We start from the raw sequence: 15946 nt of genomic DNA, 5'->3' as shown, positions 1-15946 counted from the left end.
TCAATCCTGCCATGTCATCAAGGGCCGTTTTTTGGGTATACAAAGATTATGCCATTTTTTGTATATATATAATATTGTTTTTTTTTTAATTTATATGGTTATCATACAAACATAATAAAAATAACTAAGAAAATTTCTAAATAAATTCAAATGGTGAGACACATAATATATGGTAATCATATAAACATAATATATATATATATCTTGTGTATAATAAGTGTGTAGAAAACAGAAATTCTTGGTTTTAACGGTTTTTTATTTTTTTAATATTAACTTTAATGGAATATTATTATATTTAACAGAATATTCTTATATTTAACGGTAGTTTGTAAATACTTAAACTTAAATAAAATAAAATAAATAATTAAAAAATTAAAATAGGATATTTTTGAGATGTTTTACAATCATAATTATTTAAAAATAATTAAATAAATTAAAATAGGATATTTTTCAGATATTTTACAATGATAATTATTTTAAAATAATAAATAATTAAAAAAATTAAAATATGATATTTTTGAGATATTTTACAATGATAATTATTTAAAAATAATAAAATCATATGTTTTATAACTTAAAATAAATTTAATTAAACTTAAACTCACTTATTAGAATAATATCATATTAAATATATAATATAATCTAGTGTGAATTAGCAATAATTTTTTTTTAAAATCTAGCAATAAACTTAAATTTAAAATCTACGTATAATATTTAATATTACATTAAATATATAATATATAATCTCTTGTTGTCACTCCCAAATTCAAAAACTAGAACAAACATAAATTTAAACAAAAATAAATAAATTATTTAATTAAAATATGATATTTATTTCAAAATTTATATGACATTAATATAAATTTAATAAAAATAATTAATAAATTCTATAAATAAAACTAAATAAACCTGCATATTGTACGTTGTTTGTATCTAGTATATATATATATATATATATATATCTAAGCCATGTGTGATGCATTTTTTTTCTTGGCTTGAATAAATTCAAATGGTGACACCAACTCTATAACTCTTAGGTGATATTTGGTTGTGGGTAATGAAATGGAAAGAATCAATTTTCATTCCATTTGTTTATTTGGTTGTATTTTAGAGTATTGCAATGTGATTCCAACGGAATAGATTTTCCACAATTTTGGTAGAATGATTATTCCATTTGAAAATTAGAGGAAAGATCATTCCAATGCAAGCTTGAAAAAAAATTAATAATTTATTTATCAATTTTTTTATTCATATTAATTTTTATTTCATTCCTATTCTCATTCTCATTCCTTCAATTTAATTACCAAACTACACCTTAGTTTTTCTAATAATTTGGAGCATAAAATTAGCAATTTAATATTTCAATGATTATTATTATTACTATATATGTAACACAGAAAAATTATTATTACATTAATGTTTATTATAAAAAAATGACTAAACTGAAAGTAGTCTGTAAGTAATAATCGTAGATTATTATTCATGATTTAAAATTTTGTAAAATTTAAGTAGCTATTATAAATATAAATATTTATATATATATAATAATAAGATTGAACACTTGTTAAATTTATTTTCTTTATATTTATATAACTTATCTTAATTAGTACAATTGTCTCTAAACAAATTTTAATTTTATAAATTTATTATATTATGTATTTTTTATAAAAGTTATGTCTCTAATATATATATATATATATATATATTATATAGATTTCAATCACTTTTCCAATAATTTTATTTAATTTTTAGAATTCTATAATGAGGTTTTTTTTCCTTTCTAAAATATAACTTACCATGAAAGAATAATAAAAATTATGATAAAATAGAAAAATCCTAATTCAACCTCTAAAAACAGTTAAATTCATTTAAAAATTATACATATATAAAAATAATTAAATATTAGTCATTGAAAAAAAAAATCCAATTATACTTTTCTAAAATTATAGAATTATTAAATTTTATTTATATATTATTGTTGTATAAAAAAACTTTTTTTAAAATATAGTATTATTATGTAGTATTTATATTATTTTATAATAATAGTACTGGAACACTTGAAAAAAAAAACATTTTCAATAAGCTAAGTAATGATTGCTTTTTATATAAATGTAAAATTGCAAGTTTAATGGTTTTAAATATTAAAAAAACAATTATTTTTTTTATAGATAGTCACTTATTATATAAAAGACGATATTTACTAGATTCAAATTTAAGTTACTTTTTATTTTCATCCCGCAAACTATAAGATCTAGCCTCTAATTAATTGTTTATCCAAACTAGGATAAGATTTGATAGCATATTTTCCCATAGTTATATAGAGATAGAGAATAAAAGTTGAATGAAATTACTTCAATTATGATATTTGTTATAAGAAAGTTATGTGGCGCAATCCCTAATAGTGAACCTACCAGTTGGGTATATGGAAAATTTTAATTCAATTTTTTTTTAATACGAACATGTAAATTGTAGTTAAATTTGACCAAATATTTAGGAAACTTTGAAGTATTTAGGGTGTCTAAATTAAAATTCAAATAGAATTATTTAGGGTGCCTAAATTAAAATTTAAATAGTTTATTGCACATAATTTTTTTTCCTTTTTGAACACATGTGTAATAAGATATTTAAATTTTTGACACTCAAAATAATTAAGAATTTACTAAAAACTTATCTTCTATGTAAATATTGTGCTATATTTGAGATAAAAAATTAATTTGTGATATTTTTTATATAATTTTTAGAATTATGCCCTAATGCACAATTATAAAAAGAAATTCAAAAATCAATATTTAATTTTTTATATATATTTAAAATTTTAAAAAAATAATAATTTTTCTTTATATTTGATTAGTGATAGATAAATATAATAAAGTAAATATCTAGCATTTAATATTTATTATACAAGTATATTGTACCCTAAATTTTGTACAACTTCTGACACTTTATTGGAGTTTATCTTTTGTATTTTAGCAATGTATCAATCAATACTTTTACGTGAGGTGTTATATACACAACTATTTTTTTTTTTTTTTAAAAGTTAACTTTTTCACTTACAAAAACATTAAAAAAAAAATGCACCGATGCATTCTTTTCATTGGAATTTTTCTTTGTTATATAGGAATTATATTGAAAAGAAAAATACGAAAATTAGTCATTTATAATTTTTTATTTATTTATAAATAATAGACTATGCAAGATAGTAAGGGAAGCATCTAGAATCATAAATCTAATTTTTTTTTTCGAAATTGAACAAGCATCGACGGTTAGGATGCAACTTAAGAGCGGGGAAGACACTAGACTATTATAGATCATTCTTCAACGACCCTTTTAAGTTAACGAGAACTATCTGAACCGTTCAATATATTACAAATATCCCATATATAAACTCGTCGTTCTCTTCTTCAGACAAAGCAAAGAAAACCAATTACTCTTATTATCTTTGTAGCCAAGTCAATCTTCCTCTTTCTTTTCTCTATTCACTCAAAATGTTCAGAAGTGCCGCAGACAACAGTGACAACACTCGGTTCTATGACGTTCTTGGAGTTTCAAAGAACGCTTCGCCTGATGATTTGAAGAAGGCTTACAAAAAAGCGGCCATGAAGAACCATCCAGACAAGGGTGGTGATCCAGAGAAGGTTTTTATTTTTATTTTTTTTAAATTTATATTTCATTTTGTTCGTAGAATAGAGCTGATATTGTAATGTTTATGGAAACAGTTTAAGGAGGTGAGTCAAGCATATGAGATTTTGATTGACCCTGAGAAGCGTGCTGTATATGACAAGTACGGTGAGGATGGGCTCAAGAACGGAATGGATAATAATGATTTCATGAGCGGTGACCCTTTTGATCTCTTCAATAGTTTCTTTAATCCTAATGGATTCAAAAGAAATGGAAAGAGACGGGGTGAAGATATTGTTAAGTCTCTGAAAGTGTCGTTGGAGGATCTTTACCTGGGTACGTCCAAGAAAATCTCTATTTCACGAAGTATAATATGCTCCGAGTGTAATGGGTATGTATTTTTCTGAACTGGATTATTTTTTCTCCGTCATTTAAGAACTGGGTTCTTCTTGGATCCTAGTTTAATGAACTATGTGTGTGTATATTTTAGGAAGGGTTCCAAATCGGGAAAGTCAATGAAGTGTGGTGGGTGCGAAGGGAGAGGCGTGAAGTTCACGACAAGGCATTTAGGACACAACATGATACAACAGATGCAGAACCTATGTGATGAGTGTAAAGGAAGTGGTGAAACCATTGGTGACAAGGACCGTTGCTCGACTTGCAAAGGAGATAAGGTTGTTCAGGACAAGAAGGTTCGAGAAGTCATTGTTGAGATAGGCATGGAGGAGGGACAAAGGATTATATTCTCTGGTGAATCTGATGAAGCGGTATGTTTTTTTCTCTCTTCTTCTTCGTCTCTAGTTTGGGTGTTGTAATCTTACTTGTTGGGTCTTGAATTGGTTTGTTGGTTGTCGTTGTCAGCCTGACACTGAACCAGGAGATGTCGTTTTCGTCATAGAACAAAGGGAACACCCTAAGTTTATGAGAAAGGGCGATGACCTTTTCTATGAACATACTTTGACCCTCACCGAGGCTCTGTGTGGCTTCCAGTTTGTATTGACCCATTTGGATGGCCGCCATTTGCTCATCAAATCCGACCCTGGTCAAGTTGTCAAGCATGGTACGTAATATAAATAAATATATGATACATGTATGTATGTACTGTGTTTTTTATACAATTAATGATGAAATTGAAGTTGGGTTTTGGCAGATTCGTACAAGGCAATCAATGACGAGGGAATGCCAATATATCAGAAGCCATTCATGAAGGGAAAGCTGTACGTTCATTTCAGTGTGGAGTTTCCAAATTCTGTGAGCCCTGACCAGGTTAAGGCGCTGGAGACTATTCTGCCTCCGAAGCCATTGTCTCAAGTGTCCGAAATGGAGCTTGACGAGTGTGAGGAGACCACTCTGCATGATGTGAACAATATCGAGGAGGAGATGCGGCGGAGGCAGAAGTTTCAGTCTGAGGCCTACGACGAAGATGAAGGGGAACCCGGCGGCCAGAGATTGCAGTGTGCCCAGCAATAATGAGAATTGTTTGGGAGTGTGGAAAGTTAAAATGTAAAAGAAAAGAAAAAGAAGTTGCTCCTAATACATATGTTTTTGTTTGGGAAAATGATATACGTCTATTAAATGACAAAGAAATTAATGTTACTTGTATAAATGTATTTTGTTAAAAAAAAAGTAAAGGAAAAAATTACTTCAGTCTATACCTTTTGGCTTTTGATAAAGAATAGGATGTTGATAATTTTTTAATTTTATTATTTTTGTTTAAATATTTATTGGTCAGAAAGCAGGTGTTTTTTAATTTTATAAGAATTGTAAATTCTAAATTTTTTATTGTATTATGTTTATATGAGAAAGTTAATTTTTTTTCCTTTTGACATTGAAAAAAATAAATTATATCAATTTTTTAATTTGAACTCCTAACTCAAATTTTTTTAAAATAAAGCGTGGCCAACATCTATCTTTCTTTGATTCAAAATTTTGTGAAATTTGACACCTCCAATGATAATTTTTTTATATTTTACTCATAAAATTAGTAAAATAAATATATAATGAGAATTTATTTTAGATATTTTTTTTCGCGCTATTATTTTAGATTTTTTTGGGGGGTGTTTGGTAATTTTATTTTATATATAATTATTTTGCACAATAATTTTCATTATATATAACTCTTCATACACACTTAGAAAATATGTACTAAAAATTTACTTTTAAAGGATATATTGTAAAAAATTATTAAAAAACTAGAACTAAATTTGCAAAATTACATACAAAAAGGCTATTTTAAATCATAATAGCACACATCTCAATCAGATGAGTGCCTGCGTAGGTACAGAAGTTCTTAATTTAATACAAACTCAGCCAACAAACAGTCATGGCAATAAGAAATTTGCAATTATTAAGAATGCCAAGCAGTAAGTTAGTTGAACTCTGTCCAAACATTGTGATATGATATTTTATTTGTTAGAACGTAGTTACCTGAATGGTGTAGGTCTCAAGCACATCACTCGATTACTAATTACTATCTATCATCATAAACCATAGTACTAAGTTTAAAATATTTAATAATAACATCACAAATACTAGACAACTTTCGATTTAGGTTTCCATTGGCTGCACAAGTGTTGCATATTTCACTGAATAGTTCCCAATGATAAAGACAGTCATTATTTATTCAACAACCAATGCGTTTTTAATACAACATAACGAATACTGTTAAAAAAATTATATCTTTTTTCTACTTTTCTCTTTGAATATAGTTAGCACTCCATGAAGAGCCCACTTTTGTGTCTACTACACAAATATTTTCAAATGAAACAACCAATGAATTTGAATAAAAACTATAAAGAAAAAAAATCACTATAAAATTTCCAAAAAGAGTTGCTTTGAGAGTGAAATTTATTCATTGTGGGATTTCTACCTTCTTCTGGAAATACCGAAATATTTGTAGAACTGAAAATGTTGGTTTTCCCCGAGATGCAATACATAATTTAGCTACAGCCAGAAGACTTCTAAGCTCTCTGTTATCATAGGTATTGCCCAGATCAGGATCGATCATGTTATGGATGGAGTTTCGGAATCGAGACTCCTGGATCCACTGGACCAAATCAGCATCACCATTCTCTGAGGATTGACCAGTGACGAGCTCCAAGATCAGCACACCAAGTTGGTATATAAGGTTACTACATTCCTGATTCATACAATCTACGAATATATGCAGGAAGAAAGATAAAAGTTACAATAAAGAAAAAGATGGTATTGAAAAGGCCAGGTATGACTAAAATGAGCCTACCTTTTGAACATGAGGTATGAGGCATTGCTTCACTATCTCCAGCAGAAGTAAGAACGCCAATGTCAGAGAGCTGTGGAAAGATAAAGGAAGCTTTATCTTAGATTTTAAGAAGTCAAATTGTTTAGAAGGGGAAACTATAGTAGATGTGTGAGTATAGCGTAATGTAAAGACTCTACCTTGGCATTGAAGTTCTCGTCTAACATGATGTTACTTGAGTTTATGGAGACATGGTAGATTGGTGGATCATTGAAGAGAAGTAAGTATTCCTGCATTCAAAATTACAATAATCAAATACACCAATAAATCTAAAATGCAAAATAATTCAGAAACTTGTAAAACAAAACTCGAATATCCTATATACAAAATTAGTACACTAAACATATATCCTATATAAGAAGCCTAAATTGTTAGAGAAACAAGACCCAGCATAGAGAAACTATTTTGTATAAAATCCCGATGTTCCCAAAAAAAGCTGTCATAACACCTGCTTAGAGATTGGCAGATTGAAAGATGTTTAGGATTCGTCCCTTGGGCAGATACTAAAACTTAAATATAAGAACAGCAGTGTTTGTATAGAATATTATTTTAATTGTTATTAGTCATGAATTCATATTCCAAGTATATCCCCATAAGAACTATACAAGTATGCTTCCTGACGGTATAGATACAGGAACTGATAATTGTTGAAATATGACAACTTAATCTTTGTACACAACTTGCGGAGTGAGAGTATCTGTTTGACTAAACCTTCTAGAAATAAATCTTTTTAAAGGTTTTGATGTTTTTTCTTTAAAAAAATATTCTTTCACCTTTGATGAGAGTGAAGAGTGAATGAGGTTCCCCATTGCTCCTACAGGTTAAATTATCCAGAATCAATGCAAGCAAATTGGTGAAAATTGCTTTTCCTTTCCTCAAGAAAAAAAATGCTTGAAAGGAGGTTCAGACATAGAATCCTCATGAAGACACAACCTAGAACTTTTAAAGATAAAGGTATATTCAGATCAGGCAAAGGAGTGTAATTACTTCAAAATTTTCATTTTCTGTGAGGTCCTTCTATTTTGGTACGGTACATTCACAGTTATTTCAAGTCGGATGCCATATTAGCAAAATGTGCTATTTGCTTATTTGATTTTTAATCAACTTTAGAATTCATGTGTACATGGTTATTTGTTATCATTTGTGAGTAAAATGATGGCATAATTCTATAACATACCAATGCAGCAACTACTCCTGCAGCTATTTGTAGCCTAGTCCTCCAATTCAAGGGTGTTCTAAGAGGATCTGTCAAAAGCCAAACAATTAACATGAGTTAAATTTGTGTTACACACACAATTGGACAAGCTAGAAATATATAAATATAATATATATATATATATACCATTAAGATGCTCCTTTAAGCTCCCATTTTCTACGTTGTCGAACACCAACAATCTACCAAGAGAACCAGAAATTATAAGAAATTTGACAGGCACCAAAAACTATATTCTCCTTCAAAGATCGACATTAGACTTAAAAGATATACATGCTGTCAATCCATCGAAAACATATCCGTTCTAAACTAGATAAAAAATGAGCTCAAGATAGAATTCAGGGTTACATAATTAAGATGTGGATAGTAAGGTTTAAGATTTCATTCAGCACATACAAAGATGTAAAGCACAACTCTTGTAATAGATCAGGACACATGAATGCATGATTAAAAAAACTGTCTCATCATTTATCTAACCCAATATTAGAATGAAAAACATACTAACCAAACTATACAAGGCTTATCTTACTCCAGGTCAGAATAAAATAAACTTTGACAAAGCCAGGATTCAAAATTCCCTAATTCAAAAGAGTGAGATGCTATATTTAATAGTTTTAAAAACACTAGAAGAGAAAAATATGAATATCAATGAACATTGAAGGAAAATTCAGGATTGTGTTCTGTGTCTGATGAGCTAAAAGATGATCACGGGCAGCCCATTTGTAAATTCATGAGTATGCAAGAATCCAACAACTTGTTATTTAGAGAGAGAGAGAGAATAATTGGAACCACAATGAAATACAGTAAAACATTAACAGTCTTCAATATCTATCCAAATTGTTTTATTTATAGCAAAGCAAAGAAAACAATTTCTAGCATTTAAGGGTAAGTACCAACCAAACATCGACATGTTTAAGCTTTAGAAAAACTAAAGACAAAAGATTACAAAAGAAACCTTTTCTCAATACTTAGCACATTGCCAATGTGATAAGCAATGCAACATAACTACAAATCGCACCAAGAGGGTGTAATTGAACAAGACTCCACAACAGAAGAAAGGGGTATCTAAGTAAAGAATCTGTAAGAGAACAAAATTTATAGAAATAGGCCACACTAAAATAGTAATGACATTATGTCACCCCCATGCATTACAACATTCACAAAGTGGGAAAATATTTTGTTTTTTTCATATTCTCTTTTGGAGCCTAAATTGTTCCCAGTCAAGATTAAAGACTTGCTTTTAAGTAAAGATTTAAATACGTTTATGAACGTGAGTATTGAGATTCTGTTCAATTCATCTTAGAATATATGAGCTGTAAATTAGCTAGAAATTAGGGTCAATTGTAATTATTTAGTTTCCTAATTTCTCTCCTACTTTCCTAGTTTAGTTTCTCTAATATTGTATAACTATATGTTATTTACATGTTATATGCTCAAATCTATGGAGTGGACTATTGTGATACTCTTTCTCCTGTTGCTAAACTAACATCTGTTCGGCTGTTTATTTCCATGGTAGCTACTCATCATTGGCCGTTGTATCAGCTTAATATCAAAAATGTTTTTCTTCATGGAGATCTTCAGGAAAAGGTGTATATGGAGAAACCTCCTGGGTTTGTTGTTCAGGGGGAGTCAGGACGAGTTTGTCGTCTTCGCAAATCTTTATATGGCTTAAAATAGCTTGGTTTGGTAAATTTAGTCGGGCTATTGAGAAATTTGGTATGTTGAAAAGTAATTCAGACCATTCTGTGTTCTATAAAAGATCAACTGCTAGTATTATTTTGTTAGTTATGTATGTGGATGACATTGTTATTACTAGAAATGATACTAAAGGCATCTCATCCCTTAAATCTTTCATTCATACCCAGTTTCACACGAAGGATTTGGGGGTGCTCAAGGTATTTTTTTATCTCAAAGGAAATATGTACTTGATTTGTTTACTGAGACGGGAAAATTAAGAGCAAAACCTTGTAGTCCTCCAATGAATCATGTTGTGCACCTTACGAGTGATGGGGAACCATTTGAAGACCCTGAGAAATATCGCAAATTGGTTGGAAAGTTGAATTATCTTACTGTGCCTCGTTCAGACATTGCATTCTCAGTTAGTGTTGTCAGTCAGTTTATGTCATCTCCAACAATTCATCATTGGGCGGCATTAGAGAAAATTTTGTGCTACTTAAAAGGAGCACCAGAACGAGGTATTGTTTACATGGTTCATGGGCACACTCAGATTGAGTGTTTCTCAGATGCAGATTGGGCAAGTTCCAAGGTAGATAGAAGATCCACTTCGGGTTATTGTGTCTTTGTTGGGGGCAATTTGGTCTCTTGGAAAAGTAAGATGCAAAATGTTGTGTCTAGATCCAGTGCAGAATCAGAATATAGGGCTATGACACAGTCTGTGTGTGAGATAATGTGGATATATCAGCTTTTGACTGAAGTAGGATTTAAGACTTCGGTATCAGCAAAATTGTGGTGTGATAATCAAGTTGCTTTTCATATTGCCTCAAATCTCGTGTTCCATGAGGGAACCAAGCACATTGAGATTGATTGTCATTTTGTTCGTGAGAAAATTCAACAAGGTTTGATCTCCACAGAATATGTGAAGACTGGAGAACAAATAGGGGACATTTTCACAAAGGCCTTGAATGGGGTGTGGGTTGATTATCTTTGTAACAAGCTGGGCATGATTAACATTTATGCTCCAGCTTAAGGGGGAGTGTTAGAATATATGAGCTGTAAATTAGCTAGAAATTAGGGTCAATTGTAATTATTTAGTTTCCTAATTTCTCTCTTACTTTCCTAGTTTAGTTTCTCTAATATTGTATAAATATGTGTTATTTACATGAATAAAAGATCCAATTCATTCATCATTTTCTACAATTCCAATTTTGGTAAATGGCATGTCTTTTGCACCTAAACATCAGTATATTTTATGCAATAGAATATATGACGAAGAGATTAGCACCAAACCTCTTGTGACCAAAAGAAAAACCACGGAGAGCAAGGAGGTGGCGGTGATGCAAACGCCCCAAAAGTTGCACTTTTCTATAGAATTCTTCCTTTTCTTGATTTATTTCTGTAATTTCTTTTACTAATACAATCCCACCATCTCGAAATTTTGCCTTATATGCAGCTCCATGAGAAGTGCTATAAACAATCCTGTGAAAACCATCTGTTGCTTTCTTTATATCTTTGTATGCATAGCGCTTGATAAATGATAGACGGCCTGAAATGACAACTTATTAGAGACATATTCAAGTAAAATGGCTCAATAAATATCTAACAGAACAATTTAGTTTAAACCAAATTTATGGGAAATCAAATTGAGTATAATTGATTTTCTGTGGTAGTTGGTGCAGCAAGAAATGATCAATTTTTAAAATTTTCAAGTAGTATAGTTGTTATCTAAATATTCTAATACACACACATGGCGTAATGGTAAAAGTGGGGTTATCTAAGAAGATTACCAATACAAACTCACTTTATACGCACAAATTCAGGTGTTGGAACAAGCCGCTCAGTGTAAACATATTGAAGCCTAGAAATTCATTATAATTTTTTCAAAATTTGATAATGACCTTTAAATAAGTAAAATCAATACAACATCAAACCAAATATAATTCTCCCCACCCAAAATATAAAGTTAATGGAGCTCCAATGTATTAGTATTTCCTGTTTCCGAAAGTCAACTTTTTAAGATGCAGCTACACAGTCTCAGCAAGAAACAGATATTCATTTTGTATTCTCTACCAAGAATATCTCCAGCGCCTACACCTCCAAATTTTTACCAAAATATTCATTATTGGCAAAGGGAAATGTTTAGACTCCTTAGGTAAACATGGCTGAGAAAACCACGTGAGGGAAAATTTCATTAAACTGAAAATATATGATCAGTTCATGAAAGGAGTAGCCTTCATATAGGCGTTGACATAGGTAGCTAACCAATTGGAGTCGTAGGCTAATTTACTCATTAGAACTCCAAATAAGATGTGAAACCAAACGATCATGAGTATCTTGAGCCCTCTAATATACCTTGAGAATCAGCTGATTTCTCTGCATAATTGGCCAGATTTGTCAAATCGTGGTGGGAATTTGATATCAAATATAAAGTATTGGCTGAAAATCCAGATGGACCAGTCAGCAACTTATTTATCTGACACCAACTACAAATAGGAATTCTCCCTTTTCAAAGATGATTTTCTTCGAGCTTTTGCCACTTGCTACCATGCATCCCCTCCACCTTATAACTTTTTTGCTCCCTAGTTATCCCTCTTCTCTGTACGAATATCCATCTAATGAAAGAAAGTCTCTACAGTTTTTGTAATCAATCTGAGAAAATCATATTCTTGTAATTGATCATCAAAATGGGACAGGCCTACCTTCATCTTGTATTCATAAGGAACATTGGGACACATTCTTGGCCACATTAGAAGCACCAACCAGGATTGTCCTGGCAAAACTTAAATCCTGAATCCTCTTCTATTCTTCTTGCACCAGGACGTTTTAGTTGTGTCCATGATGGAGTCATATGGTGGAGCTTCAAGTTTTATAGTGAATGTTTGGCAGCAGGAAGGATAGCCATTCTAGCAGCTTCTTCAATCTTCAATGTCCATATAGTGAAGGCCATCATTATTGTTGTTAGTGTCCAACTGAGACATGATCTTGAAGGGCTACTCGGACGAGATTTACAACTGGTTTGTCATGGCGCATATCAACCATCACTGCAGGTGTTTAGGATGGATTGAACCACTTTTTATGGGCCATTAAAAGAGGTGGAATAATAATCAAACCTTGGCTCCAGAATCCGAACAGACCTCTGAACTTTGGCAGAAGGGTGAAACTTTCTGGTCACCAGCAGCCAAGAAAGCAGAGACAAGCCTGCTCTGAGGTAAAGGCAGAAGGTGAAGGGAGAGAAGAAAATGGGTGAAGATTAGGCTCCTTTGCACCACTTATATAGGTACTTGCAGCCAATTGAAATCCTATACTAATTAGAATTCTAACTAACATAAACTAAAAGAATTACAAATGTACACTCAAACAGAAATTAAAACCAACCTTCAAGTTGCTTCTGAATTGCATGTCTTATCTTCATTAAAGCCGAAAAGTTGAACAATTTAAAGCCAAAATATCTCATTATAATGCATTATAAAACACCAGTACCTTATAAAGTGCTTAATTATATATATACATAGCTACATTTCCCATTAATGACTATATTCTAACTGAAATCAGATTCCCAGATAGAGATAGTGCGATAATTCACAGTTTCCTGATATAGAACGACAGCTAGTACCAATGACTTGCTATAAAGTGAAAATTATCAGTCAAAAACACAAACTGATGCAAAAATAATATTACCCAAATTGGTTCAAACAATTATTATATAAAACACCCCAGAAATAACAGTTCCTAATTCTGAATTTTGCCATTATAATTGATAGAAATACAAAAAAAAAAATGATATTTAAATTATGTAGAAAACAATAAGAGAATCTCAATTGGGATTGGAACAAAATAAAAAGAAGAGTAGAGTTGAATTGAGTTGAGTACAGAAATACTTACGACGACGAGATCGGTGAAGCCAGGCGAGAAGGTGAAAGCTGAACTTGCGGATCGGAAGGTCCATTGGAATTGGGTTGACGTGAAGTATAATTCGGTGAGATAGAAAAAGTAGTTATGACTATAGAAGTAGATGAACTCTCCATAATTTTCATATTTACTTCTTTTTTTCTTCCTCTCTATTATTAATGAATTGGCCTAATTTTTTTTAACTTTTTGGTGGGTCTGCCTAGGCCCTGGAGACAGAGACAGATAGGATAATGGGGGTAGAATGGTCATTCAATAAAGTTGTTAAGACTTAACGAATACAGTTATAGATGTATCTTGAAGAGTGTGTCAGATGTTGGCTGCAGCCATTATACACCACACCTTTGGACCTTTTCCAATTTGGTTCCCCACTTATTTGGTTTATTATCATTACTGTTATTATCATCCAAAAAAAACCACATGTAACTTTATGAAATTGACTCAAAATCTTCGTTAGTTTAACGTATAGTGAATAGTATGTAGTCTTTTTCAGAAATCAATACACGGCTTGTTAGTTAAAGAAAGAGAGTAGTCACATAAGAATACTCGTGTATTCTATCTTTCAAATTCTCTCACTAAAATCTAATTTTTTTTTTTTAATTTTACCACAAATTTTTACATTACGATCAACTAAAATAAAGAAGTGTTTCGCTCATCCAATAAAGTGTATTTTTTATGATTTTAAGCTAAATTTTATAATTATAGCTATTATATCTTAGCTAAGGTGAGTGCTCTAAGGTGATGTAAAACACCTTGTGCTGTAAAATATAATGAAAAATTGGAGAAAAGTAACAAAATAGCACTTCGGTTGGTGCTTCATTATACGTATATTTTTAGAGAATGCTATAGTAATACACTACATCTGCAGAATACTATTCCCTCCTTTAAAACATATTTTATTAGTTTAATTTTTATGTGTAATATTTTATTGGCTTATCACTCTTTTCTTTTATTCGGCACCTGTTATATTATTTTACATATAATATAATATTTTGATTAAATGAATTATGTGACAAATAAGTATGACAAATATTATTTTGTCAAATGTAACATATATTGTGGAGTTAAAATTTGAAAAATGATGATCACAATCAGTTTTGTAATATAGAAAGTAAGTTACAATTCTTAAGAAATGATGATTATAAATTTTGTAACTCTCACAAAAATCACCAATTGATGTATAAAAGGAGTTACGCTTATTGAATTTGATTTTCATTAGCTATAATATTTTATAGTTGTTGTGTGCATATTTTCTAACTCCCAAAGGGGTTTGATGGCATTAGAAAATCAAATAGTGGATGAGAACTCTATAAATAGAAACTATCTTGCTCACTTGGATGTAATGTGTGAATGTGAAAAATATACTACATATTTTAGAACACTTGTGATGACATGCTCATCTTTAGAACACTATGATGAGTATGAGAGAAGGTTTGATAAATCCTTAGAAGCATTTCTAGATAGTACTCCCAAAGTGTTTTTATGAGGGAGGAAATAGTTTTTAGGACAAATGTTTTTAACTTTGTTTAAGTCTTGTGTTGCTATTGAGATCTTCATCTTTAACATTCTACTTTTATGATAATTGTCATAAGTTATGTAATCTCTTCTCATATTTTTTACTTAGTAATATTATTAATTAATATTATATATAGTTTGTGTTCATTTTGATTGTAATCATCTTCATTGTTAATATTCTCTAACAGCACAAACTATTGAAGCACATACAAGAATTGGACCTCCTCCTGCTGATGATCATTTTTTTTAAGAGAATATCTTTTTCTTATTTATATTCTTTATATTTTTGTAAGATTAATTTAAAAATATAATATAATTATATGATGTTATAAATAGGGTTTTTTTTAGTTACAGTCCTCATTCTTTACACTTTGTAACACTTAGGTCCCGAAAGTTGATTTTATATCAGTTAGGTCCCCAATCTTTTCAAATCATATCATTTAGGTCCCTAAATGATATTTTTATTTCTTTTTTATTTCAAAATACATAAAAAAATATAAAAAAATTGGTGAATCAATCTTAAAAAAAAAAAAATAGACCACTTAATTTATAATAATACCAAACATGACATTGAAAAAAATATATTTTCATGACATTTTGAAATTATTTAATGGTTTTATAAATTAAATTTGTTTTTCATTGAAAAAAAAATCTTACCTATAAATTTTTAATATTAATAATTGAACTATCACGAGATTATCAATATTTATAATGTACATATTTATTTTTTATTTTGCAAA

The 15946-nt window shown here is 30.1% G+C and overlaps 2 protein-coding genes across 2 annotated transcripts; one reads left to right on the top strand and one right to left on the bottom strand.

Moving 5' to 3' along the window:
- Positions 1-3360: 3360 nt before the first annotated feature.
- LOC133788837 (dnaJ protein homolog ANJ1-like) lies at positions 3361-5283 on the top strand. Its single transcript, XM_062226454.1, has 5 exons — positions 3361-3635; positions 3717-4009; positions 4109-4385; positions 4480-4678; positions 4769-5283. The coding sequence occupies exons 1-5, from the start codon at positions 3486-3488 to the stop codon at positions 5086-5088; spliced, it is 1239 nt and encodes a 412-aa protein (XP_062082438.1). The 5' UTR covers positions 3361-3485; the 3' UTR covers positions 5089-5283.
- Positions 5284-6208: 925 nt separating this feature from the next.
- Positions 6209-13826, bottom strand: LOC133788836 (probable receptor-like protein kinase At1g49730). The gene is made up of 7 exons (XM_062226453.1): positions 13668-13826; positions 11076-11331; positions 8238-8290; positions 8073-8140; positions 7036-7125; positions 6860-6929; positions 6209-6771 (listed from the first exon to the last, which is right to left on the bottom strand). Exons 1-7 carry the CDS (start codon positions 13729-13731, stop codon positions 6470-6472), a joined length of 903 nt encoding a protein of 300 aa, XP_062082437.1. The 5' UTR covers positions 13732-13826; the 3' UTR covers positions 6209-6469.
- Positions 13827-15946: the final 2120 nt, after the last annotated feature.

The sequence above is a fragment of the Humulus lupulus genome, chromosome 7, assembly GCF_963169125.1.
Source record: "Humulus lupulus chromosome 7, drHumLupu1.1, whole genome shotgun sequence".
Lineage (NCBI taxonomy): Eukaryota > Viridiplantae > Streptophyta > Magnoliopsida > Rosales > Cannabaceae > Humulus > Humulus lupulus.
This window is presented reverse-complemented; position numbering and strand designations above follow the sequence as displayed.